This window comes from Parasteatoda tepidariorum, chromosome 5 (assembly GCF_982258835.1).
Source record: "Parasteatoda tepidariorum strain Cologne lab strain chromosome 5, Ptep-v5.0, whole genome shotgun sequence".
Classification (NCBI taxonomy): Eukaryota; Metazoa; Arthropoda; class Arachnida; order Araneae; family Theridiidae; genus Parasteatoda; species Parasteatoda tepidariorum.
The window spans coordinates 53,646,213-53,662,357 of NC_141759.1; the positions used below are offsets into that span (position 1 = coordinate 53,646,213).

General features: G+C 27.5%; 1 protein-coding gene across 1 annotated transcript in view; it reads right to left on the bottom strand.

Moving 5' to 3' along the window:
• nompB (intraflagellar transport protein 88-like protein nompB) overlaps positions 1–16,145 on the bottom strand; it is a 55,433-nt gene that overhangs the window by 4,470 nt on the left and 34,818 nt on the right. Inside the window, exons 20-24 of the mRNA XM_043050163.3 lie at positions 13,569–13,684; positions 4,808–4,926; positions 2,646–2,752; positions 2,483–2,561; positions 836–967 (exon numbers count right to left, since the gene is read on the bottom strand). Of these exons, the coding sequence (XP_042906097.2) occupies positions 836–967; positions 2,483–2,561; positions 2,646–2,752; positions 4,808–4,926; positions 13,569–13,684 (553 nt within the window). The remainder of the gene's footprint in view (positions 1–835; positions 968–2,482; positions 2,562–2,645; positions 2,753–4,807; positions 4,927–13,568; positions 13,685–16,145) is intronic.

A 16,145-nucleotide genomic window follows, 5' to 3' on the forward strand; every position in this document is an offset into this window, starting at 1 on the left:
TTTCTTTTCAAATAGAAATAAAATATTTTTTATTTACTTTTCTACATAAAAATTAAGGTGTAGGAATTTAAGACTGAATCTGATAGGTAGCTGAGCTACCTATCAGCTAAGGTAGCTGAATCTGATAATTTTAGCTGAATCTTAAATTGCTAACAATTCAATTTATTAGACAAATTTGTACAGTGCATCAAAAAAAAAAAAAAAAAAAAACAGACCACCCTGAATAACTTGATCTAATGATCAGATCTTCCTGTTTTAGTACTCTGTCTTAAAGATTTGAGAGGGGACATCAAATATGCTAATTAATTAGTGCAGACGACATTTTAAGTTATGAAATCAGAATAATCTCCAAATCCTTTCTCCAAATAAACATACTCAACGGATTCAGATTTCTGACTTCAAAAAAATATTTTTCAATTTGCTTAAAAAAAGTTCTTGAGATAAGGTGAAATACGTAAAATTAACATTAAGGGGCCCAAACTATGGCGCCCACATTTTACAAATTGCAGCTACCCCCTATATTTCAGAGGTCAGAAATCTGAATCCTTTGATAAAAAGGTATGTTTATTCAGAGAAAGTCCGTTTTTGTGTCCTGTTGATTTCGTAACTTAAATTATTGCATGCCCTACTTAATTGGTATATTTAAAGTCACCCCCTAGAGTGTGAAGATCCAATCATTAGATCAAAAGTTATTTAGGGTAATATGTTTTTTTTTTCTTTGGCACACTGTACATAGCGTAAAATTGCCTTATTTTTAAATGTTACAAACATTTAATTTTGAAGTAATCTATTAATAGCTAGATTCTATAGAAATAACTTGAAAATAAAAGCTCACCTTGATTATCTTCAGGTAGAGTTAATTCATCAGCTTCCAATATTTTCTGTGCATTGCTCAAAGATTTAGCAGATGCGGTTAAAGAATGACCAGAATGAGATTGCCTAGGGCTACCAAGAGGTATGCTTGTATCTACAAGCAAAGAAAGTAAATAAGAAAACTATTTATCAAAAAAAAAATAAAACAATTTCATGCAAAAAAAACAACATACAGTCGAACCTGTTTATCTCGAATCTCATGGGAAAGGCGAAAAATTTGAGATAAAGAGGTTTCGAGTTATGCAAGTACATTAAAATATTAAATTAAATTAAGAAATTCTATTAAACGTGCTTTAATTGTTTTTAGTAGAAAAAAGTAGGCATTTCTTTAAATTAATTATATCACATACATACAAATTTTTTTAACATACATTTAACACTGAAAATATTTTCTCAAAGATTTTTGATGTATAACCTTATTTGTTTTGATTATTCTTTTAAGCTTAGAAAGAGCGCAAATTTCTCATAGCCAACATTTTCCTGGGATTCAAGAAAAGTTAATTAGAATTCTACAGCTTTTCTACCTCTTTTGCATTCACTTTTGGTTCATCAATATGATCTTCAGCTTCTTCCTCTTCATCTGATATTCCTTTGACATTATCTATGATTTCCACATCTGTCAATATTCCACATGTTACCAGGCAGTTGTCCACTTGTGAAAATCTTCAAAATCAATGTTAACATTAAATCCAGATTTCATTGCATTCTATTCTGGCAAATCTGGCACTGCATTTTCAGCGTCAACAGTTTCTTCTTCTTTACTGATGCCTTCACCCTTTCGTTCATCATCTTCAAAGCTAGTCTTAAAACCATTTTGGATAGTTTTTAGACACATTTCTCCAGGCAAAACAGTAATTCTGATAGCATCTAACATCTTTATTTTTGGAAGAGTTTTTTCATCGTTTGCATACCAACTATTTTCTATAGTTCACTTTAAAACTCTTAATTATCCTTTGATCCATTGGTTAGAATTTTGAGGGTAAAATGAATTTCTATTCTTAGCTTTCTTATCTATGTTGAAAAGCTAACCCCTGGTGGTCACTACTCATTAACCCCTCACTTACTGCCAGAATCATTGTATTCCTTTCTAGTGATTGAAATTCCAAGAAACACCCCCAACCTGTTCATCCCTACTTCCTGTGGGTTCAAGAAATTTATCTCTGTCTGCAAGTTCCACTGATAAAGAAAGTTTTGACATTTGTGCTCTATTATTAGAAATTTGAGAAACGGAGGTTTTGAAGAAGAAAAAAATTCGACATAAACATGGGAAATACATTGATTTTAGACAGTAATTGTAGGAAATTTTAGAAATTTTGAGATATAGAGGTTTTTGAGATAAAGAGGTTTGAGATAAACAGGTTCAACTGTATATCAAACAAGCAATAAATTAAAATCGTTTTTTTTTTTAAAAAAAACTTAAACAACAATTAAGTATAAAATATTAAATCATGATTACTAAAATTTATTCCATGATTATAAGAAGTATTTTTTTAGAAGCTATTAAATGCCTTTACTTACTTTGAACTAAAAAATATTTAATAAATAAAAAGCAATAATGAATAACTGCAATAAAGAACTTTTCTATTATCAAAAACAAAGAACAACTTACTGCTGCTAGCAGACCCATCACGAGATGTGCGACTGCTGCTTCTGCGACTACCCGGGCGACTCCCACTACTGGCAGATCTCTGAAATAAAACATATTTATCAAAAATAAAAGATGATTTAAGAAAGGTTAAATTATTTTGCCTGCCAGAGACATATTTTTTTACCTGAGTTTTTACTTCTTTAGCTTTCTCTGCTTTTTTCAATTTTGCGGCATATTCAGCTGCTTCTTTCAATCCTAAATCAGTACTTAAGCGAACTAAATATTGTAAACCTAAAAGTAAAATCAAAAATTAATATAAAATTTTAAACAATACATGTTTACTTAATAATTATTGTTTTATGCTTTTATACATTGAACATTATAGGAAGTTTCAACAGTAAATCTCATTAACAAATTTAAATGCAAACGAATGTATATATCAGAAAAATACCATGTTAGATACACAATATAATGAGATGCCTGGATTTTAGCAATAAAAAATTCAAAACACTAAAGTAATTTAAATCAATGCTAAAAGTATAATACTTTTAAACTGCAATTTAAATTTAGAAATAGTTAAAATCATTTTCTAAAGATCTCACAACATTATAGAATTTAAATGTGTTCTTACAGCTTTAAAAAAAAATCGAAAATTTGTATAATATTGATTACAAAAATTTTTTTTGCAAAGAAACAATTTTTTTCTTTGCAATATGGAAACTTATAAACATAGAGCTAGAAATATAGATATGAACTAACATAGATTAACTAAATTTTAACAGTTTAAATGGATGGTGTTTTCAATATAAAAGTAAACAACAACAAACTTGAGCTCTTGACCTGCTCTGTTTCCCATTAAAAAGTATACAGCTTATTCCATGAGGCGATATTATCAAACAGATAATTTTGTTTTTAATAAAAAAAATTTTTTATCATTTCTGTGCTCAAATTTGCTGTATTTCATAAGATATTAATGATATTAAGTAATTCTGGTGAGTTTGAAGTAAAAATTTGTATTAGTTATTTGTAGATCAGGGGTTTCCAACTTGCCTGTGGCCAGGGGCCGCAATTAATAACAGCATTCAAATGGCGGGTCACAACTTTATCAAAAATTTTTTTAAATTAAAAAGAAAAATAACAAGCATTACAATTAATGCTTGTTACATATCATTTTAAATCTTCTCTTAATCAGAAACTTAGTGGCAAGATTTTTTTTCTTTTAAATTTAATTCTGTGATAAATGAAAATTTTTCGACTTATGAGGAATTATAGCAACAAAAAAAATTCTTGAGCATCGCAAATTTTTTTTTTTTCCTTTCCGCTCATGCCATATTGAATTCAAGGAATTTAAATAAAAAATGATATTCATTCCCTCTTTTATGCGTCTTAAAATTTACAAATGTAAATAATTTCGTCCAAAATGAGTGGTTTCAAAAAGTTAAATGGGAGAATTTCTTTGAGAAAATTTCTGATAAGCACATGCAAAACTATATTCACAAAATACAAAGAAACAAAATAAAAAAGACCAAAATACATGATTATTTTTGTACTTGAATAAATATTTTCTTGGGTGAAAAACGTGAGATATAAATTTTTTTTGTACTGTTGGTATGTTAAATTTCACAGAAACGAAAGAAAGGTATTTTAAACTCATATAGATTTTTTTTAAAGAAAATTGTTCACTAAAAAACCACAACTAATATATTTTAGTTCACGGGCCACAAAAAAAGTCTTCGCGGGCCGCCAGTTGGTAGCCACTGTTATAGATGCATTGTTAAAAATGGTGACATAGTTGCTAGATTTAGAAAGAACTCGCTTTTTTGGCAGTTCTGATTTGGCCTATTTTTAAATGTTTATTACTGTTCATTCATGTAATAAGCAGTGTACCATCAAACGTTAGAATATTGTTCGAGCAAGGAGATTAGGTTCATTATATAAATTATAATTTAGGTTTAAATTTCGAATTTAGTAAATTGTTGCTGAGGTAAGAAGTGTTTTATAACGATTCTTTTTTTCAAATGACGATTTGTATGTCTTAAAGTGACAGATCTTCAACTGACAATTCTCATAACAATTATTTTTTTAAGCACATATAATACATCAGGTGACAAATATACTATACCCGACAGTATAGGTGGTAAGGAATTTGAAATGCACCCTAATGTGGAAAACACCATCCATACAAACCTCAAATTTTATTTACAATCATGTTCCTATTCTATGTTTTTTTTAACCAGTTTTTCCCCATGTTACTTAATAGAGAAAATGTTTTAGATAGCAAATTTTCTTGTTAAAATCAGAGAGCAAAGTCAAATTTCATAAAGATAATATTTCAGACTAACTTACACTCAACATCATCTGGAAATTTGCGATGGATAGATTTATATTCTTCAAAAGCCTGCTGATAATTCCCACTTCTTCTCTGGCAAGCTGCAACCATCAACTTCCACTTAACCTGATTAGGTCTGTTGGAGATAACGTAACACATCATTAAATGAAATAAAACGTCAAGGAATGATATATTCAGTGGTGGTATACAAATTAAAGAACCAGAGTAAAAAACATTTTTAAGAGTTTTTAGAAAGTAGTAAGCATCAGTGTTTTTTAAACTTTTAGCTACAGTTTTTCCTAATTAAAAAAAAAGAATAACAAATTCCCCATGTTATTTAATAGAAAAGTAGTGCTTTTCAGGGAAATTCAGTACAATTTTGCTCTACAGATCGACTCTTGGTGCGTTAAAGAACAAAAAAGAGTATTCATATCAGTATTAAATAAATTATTTTTGAACTATTTTCTTTCAAAGAATCAATAAGTGGGTATCTTTGTATATTGATTGAATTTTATCTCCGGTGATTTTTAAATTGATTCATTATATTTCTTATTCAAAATTTTTTGTTACTTATTTCTTATTGCATGAAAGCATATGTTCTTTAAATGCCTTAAATAAATACCAAAAAAGAATATCAATCGTCAATGAAATAATTGTAAGGTAAATACTTCTGTAAATTATTTTAGTTTTGAATAAATATGTAAAAAAATTGTTAACTCTTTAAATGTCAAATCTGTATTTGTATTGAGAACAGGTTGCTTTCTTGGTTATGTAACCAGTTTAGTCTGAATTATTCAATAAAAAAATATGGCTCATCAAGTAATATTTGTACACATGTACAGTTCGCAAAAAAAAAAAACGAATCACCCTGAATAACTTTCGTTCTAATGATCGGATTTTCACGAACTAAGTGTCAATCTTAATGGTTTCTGGGGGTGACTTCAAATATGTTAATTAATTAGTGCTAACTATTAATTAAGTTACGAAATCAGACACAAAAACGTACTTTCTCTGAATAAACATATATTTTTTTTTTTACATATTTGGAATCTAGACACTTGAATTAGGGGGAGTAGACAAAATTTTAAAAAAATTGGGTGGTAAATTGGGCCGCAATAAAGGTTTATATATTTGGCGATATTGACATAAGGTTTATATATTTGGCGATATTGACAAATTGACTAATTCAAAAGAGGAGTGCTTAGTTTTACTAGGTTGCTACGCAACCAAGCTTTGATAGTAAAAAAATTGAGATAATGTTCAGTGATTGCTCGGAGAGGTTTAATTTATTGTTAATAGAAAATATCTCGAAGTTTCTTGGCAATAAACAATTTTTTTAGGGGATTTCTGTCCAAAAAGCAAAAAAAAAAAATTATTTTAATCTCCTTTGAAAAGTAAATTTGAATCGATTTATAAATTATTTATGATAGTTTTTAGAATTTAAATACATGAACTTTTCATCTGATATTATTTAGATTACACTGTTTTTACTATATTTATTCGAGGATTTTATACTAAAATCAAATGAACATAAATTATTATAGCTATATACAAAATTTTAGGGATAATCATTTTTACAGCTTTAATCGAGTCTTCTAGGCAAGAAAGTTTGAAGAAAAAAAAAGTGCTTGAAAAATAAAATGTAGATTGTATAATAATTCTAATGCACATTCACAAGGTTTTCTATAATTTACGATATTTCTTTTTTCTATAACTCAAGGAATTGCTGAATGTTTAGTGGCATTTTAAAAAGATTGAAATATGTTATGTTTAAGAATAAGATATTGAAATAATATGTTGCATATTGTAGGATTCATTGTTTAAAAAATCGCTTCATTCTACTAGATATTTAGGTTACATCGTTTCCTTTGGATAAAGATGATTAGCAAATAGCATCCTCATGTTTCGATACATTCTGAAACTTATACGCTCGCAAATTCACCATAAAATGTTGCACAGCATATTCTTCATTTACGATAAGCTACATTTACCACCAAATACTGCTACTATGGTTATTTTTGTTTTCTTATATATATCTGATGCTCTCTTTTTAAACAGAGCTCGTAAGATCCTTAAGATACTGAAATGGGGGCACAAAAACTTAAAAGATAAAGTATTTAATTTCATTAACTCAAAATATCTGGTGTCAAAATTTTAATTTTTAAGTTAAATATAACTTTTACAATATTGATGTTCTTACGTTTTTAAAGACCACATGAATCCTGATAAAATATTAAAATGCATATGTTTACTTTAACGAGTGTAAAATCCTTATCAAAATAATGATCAAGATCCAAGTGTAAAGCAGTATAATTGACGATAAAAACTCAAATGGCTTCAAAACATATGAAGAGGGAAGTAAAAGCCGACATGTTTCGAGATTTCAAATATAATCGCCCATTCTCAAGACTTGTCAGGCTTGGATAACTTGTGACTTTTATTATTGGACGCTCAAAACATGTCTATTTTTATTATCATCTATTATTTTTTTAAATCAATGAAGTTTTTATATTTTCGATTCAGTTTCTTGGGATTATCCATTTAGTTACACAACATATTAAATTATTTCACTCGATATTAAAATAAGTTTTACATATGTTATAGGCACTGGTTCTTAGATTGAAAAAATAACAATTCACTACTTAGTAAAAAAATCAATGCAGTAAAAAAAAAAAAATTTTTTTTTGCTGCAAGCCTTAACATTTTAATTTAAGGTCATAAAAAATTCCGTTTACAATTGAAATTTCAAAAGTCGAATGTGAAAATGGAATGTCCCCTAGTACCAGGAATCGAAATTAAATACAGTACAGAACCCGTTATCCGGAAATCAGAAAACCGGAAAACCAGAAAACCGGAACGAAATTCGATAAATTTTCCCGCCATTTTTAAAAAAAAAAATTTTTTTTTCCTCATAAGATTTTAGGATTTTTCTTTCTTTTTTGAAAGATATTCACCTTACCATCATTTTGGAAATAATCATTAGTGTATTACTTCATCGTTTTTTCTTCTTTTTAAGATTATTTCCAAAAAAAAATTCTTTTTTAGTTGGGTTTAACAATAAAAAAACGGCTTTTTGCAGCTATTCAGAAAACCGGAAAAATCAGTTATCCGGAATAGCGATGGCCCCGATCGTTCCGGATAATCGGTTCCCTACTGTAGTTACAAGGACAACTTTTTAAAAAAATAGCGTTTCCGTCCTACTCGAAGTTGTTTGAAAAGGCATTTTTTATATATCGATTCAAAAGTTTATTCTACATATATTTCAGGGTATACTTTCGAAGTATTTCGATCGAGTTTAATTTTACACCCTTATTTGCTTAAAATTATTAAATAATTTACTTAAAATAAATTATTCAAGCTACATGATTTAATGCATTTATAGTATAATAATAAATGGAGCTTCCAACTCATATCCTTAACCTTAATACCGCTATCATTAAATAAATGGAATAAGCTTAGATAAATAATAAAAGTTAATTTTTCCCTCGTTTTAATTTTCAAGGAATAATATGTTTCGATCAAACAGATTTCATTCTGGAAATAGCAAAATTATTGAGTAGGTCCCTTGGAGCAATATCATTCTTATCCTCTTTTGACGAAATGTAGGAAAAATTAGTTTTCACAGTTTCTGTAAAAAGTATGTTAGCCTACTTGCTACGTTTTTCTTTAAATTTTTTTTATTAAAATAAGTTCGGAAATTGTGTATTTTTTATAGCACTTTTTTAAAAATCAGATGACTCTAAAATAGGCACAGCTTCGGAATCCTTACAAATTTCAATTTTTAGTATTTCCTGCTTAACAAAATAAGGCATTTTCCTGATAATAAATTATACTACAATAATATCTTGGAAATCATGCTAAAGTAAAAAATTAAACAAAATAGTTTAGTATATTATCAGAAAAAAAATCTACTTGGTATCATAAAGAGTAAAAGATGTAATGAAATAATTAGTGAATCACGCGTGGTCAGATAATTAAAAATTTAATTTCACAACCAAGATAGTAGGACGACATTTAAGATACTGAGATATTTTAAGACTCTAAAAATATTGGCTACGCATTCCACAGCTGTTCGGTATCTTTATCCTCTTTGTAGTGACTTATAAAACATCAACACTATTTTAGATAATCTAAGTTGAAGTCACAAGAAACAAAAAAAAAAGACAATCAATAATTTATATTCTTTTTTCAAAAAAATAGTATGCTAAGTAAATAATCAGCTGTTTTGCCTTAAATAATTTTAAACAGCTAAATGTTTTTAATTTCTTAACAAGGTATTATTCTTAGCTAGCAGACAATAATTCTTTAAAAAAAACTTGACTATAATTTAAAAAGGAAACCTAAATTAAAGAAAATCTAAATTAAAGTTCTAAAAACATTTTTTAGTATATTAATGAAGAAATAATAAACGTAAAATAGTAAAGAATAAGATTTTTAAAATGTTAAAATTTAATTAAATAGTTGGTAAAATAGTTCTACGATACACTTCCAGAAATTTCTTTTAAAATTAGGATGATATACGGTAAACCAACAAATGAAGGAGCATTTCATAGATATTTCTTAGAAATAAGATTTTAAACGTTTTAATTTAGATTGATTGGTAACAGTAGCTTACTACCAAACAATAGGAAGTCATCTAACAATGCATTTAGTTACCTGGTCTTTGAGTCTTGTCTGGAAAAAGTTTTGAATTTGTTAGTATCTGTTCAACGCCTTGTTTCTTTGACAAAATTATAAGGTCAGTGTTTGTTGTTATCCGTTTAAACTACAATTAATTGCATATAATAATGCTTTTTTTTCTCATTGTGAAAAAAAGAATTCAAAATATGGTCATTGAAGTTACGTTTTATTTATTTTAAGCATCATAACATAAGCAAGTACTGAGATTAGGGGGTGTTTATTAACTAGATTACCGAACGATGAAAAACCAATGAATAAACAAGTGTTCCTTTACTGGGATTTTTTCAAGTTAATGAAAATAAAAGAAAATTTTAATTTTCTTGTACCTTTTGTTGGCTTCCTTTTATAAAGTGATTGCAATTACAATGCGAATGAAACAAGAGTTAAATACTGCCCTTAAACGGGAAAAATCTTCGGCCTTAAAAATTATAAGGATTTATATTCTAAAGTACCTAGGAAGGAAAAAGTACCTCCATTGGTAGTTTTTCCTTACAGAAGAATTCGTTGAAATGTTACAGAATCAGTCCCTGCTACATATTTCATTGGAAAAAGCTATTCATGAAATGAAACGATGACCGCAGCAACATTTTACAAATGTATTGCAAATGTTTCTACCCATGGCTAATTAAAAATGCAATCAAATTCCATATTTTGCTTCTTCTGGATAGGTATAAATCTCTTATCAATTTGATACTGAGCAAGTTTTGTTCCTCAAAACAAATTTTCTGGTTTAATTTTCTACCTAATTCATGGAAATCTCTCGTTAGATCTTGAAAACAAAAGAATTGTAAAACAATATGTCTAGAAAATTTTACATCCATTTTTAAATAAGATTTGAGGCATCAACTGATGAAGCTAAAATGCTTTTATGAAATGCGATATTTTTCCATTCGATGTAGAAAACGTTGACTGTAACAAATGCATGCAAAACAGACACCAAGAGTTAATGAGCAAGACAACTTATCAACAAAACACATGCTTTGAGAGTAACGATGCGCTATTTCTTCAGAAGCTTGAGAAGGAAATCTCACAAGTTATGTTGCAAATTTTTAAAGGAACATTGACAGAAAAGTTTAATCTCTCAAATATCCAATAGCCTGTGCTTTTCTCAATATTGAAGAATTTATTTCAAAAAGAACATTTGGTTAATCAAATTTTGGCTCTGAAGCTGAGACAACTAACATTAATAATGAAAGTATCTTGAAAACTGATTTTGAGATAAGTCCTCTTGAGGCATTGTTAGTTGCAAAAACAATTGGTTTTATAAGTAACTACTAGATATAAGTCAATGAGAGATGGGTTTTACTCAAACTTCGAAACTCCTTTTTCTCATTTATTATCCAGTGAGGAATTCTGGAAATGGAACTGGAAAATCAAAAGAAATTTCGGAGATACATTTACATTGACCCAAAATTTGGAAAAAAGAGGAAGGTTAAATCAAAAGAAAAAGAAATAAATTACTCATGACGAAGAGAAAAAAAAATACTTAAAAAGATTTTTAAAAAAAAGCTTAAAAAATATGGGGAAAAGAGTAAACAAAAAAATGATCGAATTATAATAATAATAAAAACATCATCGGATTACACAATGATAAACATTCATAATTTAGAACGAGCTATTAAACTGTGAGAAAAAAATGAAAAACATTTTCTTAAAATTATGTATTCAAACATATTTTACTTTCCATTCCATGACTGAAAAAAAAAGTAATATTTTCCACATTAACTATGGCTATATGTCGTAATTCCAAGAAAAATATTGTTTTTTTTATACATTTGTGTGGCCTATGGATTCCTAACGAGCATCAAATATTCTCAAAATTAAGTGTTCATTCACTGGAAAATTTAGTGTTTATTCACTGGTAAGAACTGTTCCGTCACTTGGTCATCTTACTACTTATTATTTAAACCACCAAAAGCTTAAAACAATATTATGTAAGTTATCTAACTTTTTTTTACATAATTTGCATTTAATAACAAATATGTCGACATCATCATTTAGCTAAAATTACAAATTTTGAAATTTTTATGAATTTTTTTTAAAGGCAAGCTAAGCTTAAGTGTTCCTTCATTGTTTAGTTTAACCTATAAGATGTTGAGAAATTTGCGATGTTGTGAGAGATGTTTAAAAATCTTGACTACGTATTTTTATTAATATTTATAAAATATATATTCAAGAAATTGATAAATATATTATTCCAAATCTATGCATACATATGTATATTATTGAAATTGTATCAGTTATTGAAAAACAAAATAAGAAAAATAAAAAATAATCACATTAAATGAGCACTATCTGGTGTATTCTATCAGAAGCACGCTTTTTTAAAACTAGACATTTGTTGAATAAAGTGTTTTTTATTCAAAATTCTTTACTAAATTGGAAATAAATTATTAAATGACTAAAAAAGAAACATCGTATTTCATAGTGTGAAAGAAATAAAAATAAAAAGATTAGCAAACGATTATTAGCGAAAAAAATATGAATGAAATTTTACGCTACGCGCGCGAAGTCAAGTTCCTCCCAAGTTTATCACATTTTAATACTAATCGCCCTAATCAGTTATTTCTTTATTGTCGCCAAATTATTTTTTTAAAAATAATTAATTTTAATTTTTCTCAGCTTCTAATAAATAAAAACAGTTGAAACTTTAGATTTTTCAATTGAAAAATATGTAGATTAATATGGTATAAAAAAATTCATACCTTATAATTCAATATTTTTTCATCCTCACTTTAATTAAATAATAAAAAATAATAAATAATTATTAAAAATTATTATTTGCATGAAATTAGCTTTGGGTAAATGAGTTTTATGAGTGGGTGCAATTTTTTTTGAATTGCTTCATTAGTTTTGAAAATATGACTGAAAACGCAAAAAGCGAAATTAACATTAAGGGGTACGAACTTTGAATCGCTCTCCTGACCAAACTATGGGGACCACATTTCCCAGATTGCGGCTACCCCCTATATTTTGAAGATAAAAAATCCAAATATGTAAAAAAAAATGCATGTTTATTCAGAGAAAGTACGTTTTTGTGTCTGATTTCGTAACTTAATTAATAGTTAGCACTAATTAATTAGCATATTTGAGGTCACCCCCAGGAACTATTAAGATTGACACTTAGTTCGTGAAAATCCGATCATTAGAACGAATGTTATTCAGGGTGATTCGTTTTTTTTTTGCGGACTGTACTTGAGTAATTATATATATTTTTCACAGATGTGTCAACCATCACAAAATATTTAAGATTTCATTTTTATATTTAAAGTGGTAATACAATTTATAAATTTCTTTTTAATTATTGAATTTTTAAATTAATTTAAAATCATTTTAAGTGCCACTAGACATAAATCAATAAGTCATATATATAAAATCAAATTATCTTAACGATAGTACATTTAGGTCCTCGCAAATTAATATTATTATTTTTATCTGCAATTTTATTTTCAATTATCTTTTCACTACCACTTGGAGTATTCATTTTGGAACGATTAAAAGTTCACAAGTCTGTATTAATATTCAACCACTAAACGACAGGCATATGTGTACATTATACTTATCCAAGTAGATGCACACACATTTACTTAAATAGTCATAAGGAATAATAACTGAATAAAGTTTAAATAATATTTAATAGTAATTAAATTACAAAAAATATTTAATTAAATTATTACGTATATAGAACTATAATAAATAATAATTTAATTAAAAATCTTAAAAAAATAATAATGTAAAAAAAAACATAGTTTTTATATTTTTTAAATCAAGAATATTAAGCTTCAAATGTAAAATTTTATTGTAAAAAGTACTTATCTGGTTCACCATTTACTATTAACAAAACCTCAAGGTTTTTAAACACATTATGCAAGTATCAGTATGAAAAAAAAACTTTTTTCTAATCATGTTTTTGACATGATGCTCATGATTAATAAAATCATGGTAACAACATTATTAAGTCCTAATTTTCACAACAGATAAAAGTTTTAAAAAAACATGAATTTTTACAGGGATACATTAGATTTTGATATGCAGGTTGGAATAAATTCTTTATAAAAGATGAAATTGTTAACAGATTTAAATGCAAAAATAACATACTGAATAATAGCTGCTCTTTCAAAAAATTTTATTGCTTCCTCAAACATCTGTGACTCTATATAATAGGATCCAAGCTTTTGAATTATTTCCATATTTGAAGGGAAATACCTATAAGACTAAACGAAAAATAAACTTAACATATGCTTTCAAAAATGCATGATTATAAATGACTTACATTTAAATAGAAAATCTTGATTGAAGTCATAAAAATATACTACAGAAACAATGGAAAGAATTAAAAACTAAATAAAAAAATTGCTTTTATATATGGGGTATAGAATTCAATTTAAGACTAAGCCAAAGTGTACTTTATATTGATAAATAATCTTATGTGTTTGCAGTTTTGGACACACAATTAATATATTATTTCTTTCAAATCTTTTTATGCTTAAAAATGTGTTATATCTCATTAAAACTTCTGACATAAAAGTTCATTTCTGAGTGTTGAGAAAACAAATTTACATGACGAAGTCCATCACTGTTAAGTGTGGACTATATATATTATGTATGGAAGTTAAGAGTCACAAAGCTTTAAACCATTATAAGATCACTAAAAAAATTAAAAACTACCTCACCATTATATTTTTCTTTTCTACTATAATGCAAGTTAGCAATTAGGGACAGCCCAGAACTTATCCTCCATAAAGTTGTTAATACAATACTAGCCCATGCAAAAACTAAACTACCACAAGCTTGAATTGGAAAGCATATGGTGGCAGTATTCACCATGGGTTCATTAACCTAACCTTCATTGGTTCATTGTAGATCTCGCCAAAACTTCAGCTGTCAAGATAAGGGTAATTGCTTTCAGGTGTGTCTCATTGTCCCCCCTAGAATCAGCTTGGCTTAATATTCTCCTGGCATGATGTAGCTATTTTCTCTTGGCGCTTTTCTTATAAAAAGGTCACTATTTTGTCAGGTATGAAGAAGGATTTTTCCTCTTCGTAAGAGTGAGGTTGAAGTCTTAGCCATCAATGGGAAAAGTCTTAGCCATCAGAGAGAAAATTTTCTAAGAATGAAAGAAGCGAAAGAGCTTTACCTTGACTAACCACCATTTCATGAATAGTTTAGTTTGTCTAGCGAATTGAAATGGATTTATGTAGTGTTTCTGCAATTTTAAATAAACTACAGAATTAAATAAAATTCCAATTATCAGAAATTTTTTTCTTAACATTGGAAGCCGTTATTAACAATCACATTAAAGAAATATTTGTAATCTTTAAGATTTTTTTTAATTGTAGCTCAAATCTAATTTTTCATTGAGTATAATTATTACGTCAATTAAATTTAACGAAATCGATCATCATGCTATTATTATTATGATTAATAATTTTAAACTATGTAATTTATCATCTGTATCAATGAGGTTTGAAAATGCAACACATATAAGAATTTAACATAATATGGAAATTGCACGCTAAAAACATAATTAGAAATTTTAAAAAAAAATTTCAGAATTTTATGTGATTATGATTGAAACTATTTCTATGTATTGATATCTAAGCCGTGATACAGACTTGTGAAATAAAGAACTAAATTAAATTCATATGTCATGTTCATATGTCAGAACTGAGAAATCAGAAAAAATAACACCAGTCTCCAATCTGCGTCAAAAGATTATTAATATGCTACCTTTGTAATTTTTCGCCTACACTTTACGACGACGACAAATGAACCAACAGCAACGAAAGCATCTTTTTTATAAAACTTAAGTGCCACGAATATCTTTTTAGAAAAATATTTAATTTTTAATCTTTTTTTTATTATTATTTTGTAAAAAAATTTTTTCATCAAGTCCTTTAATGTTTATGAGTTTTTTAAATTTTTACATAGTTAATCATAAAGCATCTTTATGGTAATACCATGCTACCACTCATAAAGCACCTTTAAGAACGGTAGCATCTTCACTTGAAATCCATAAATATAGAAATATGGATTTTTTTTTCTATAATTTTAAGGTTTCAAAAAAAAAAGAAAAAAAAAGCAAATGAAATAGTTTGATTAGCATTTTCAATCGGATAATGCAATGCTATATGCTCTTAAATTTAAGTATAAAAAAAGCACGAAAACACACAATATGTATATATAATCTTAAAAAAGTTAGCATTGGAGTCCCCCCCCTCCTCATTCGAATGTACCCATGAGAAAAATACTCAGAAACGTCGTTTTAACTCAATTTTATAGAGTGAAGATAAGATTATTATTTTGTAAAAGAGATAGAGTTGTCGAGAAAATAATTTTACAAGAACTGAACGAACAAAGTATTTTAAAGCTTGCATCTTAAATTGCAGATGATACAAATTTTTTATAAAATTATTTTTAAAATCTTTGAATAATTTTTGTGGATTTAAATTTCTTTATTTACTGATTTATCCCTTTTCATAAGAAAATAAGAAAGCTTTTCTCGCTAAAAATCCCTTGCGACTCCGAAAAATTTCATCTCTCACTAAACGAAGAATTAATAAACTATGTCGCTCAAAATCGAGGTAAATCGGTTTTCCATATGAGACCCTTTATCGTCTTAGGCGTTATAAAGATTTGGCGAGTAATGACCTCCGTAAACAGGTGTCCTTTTTC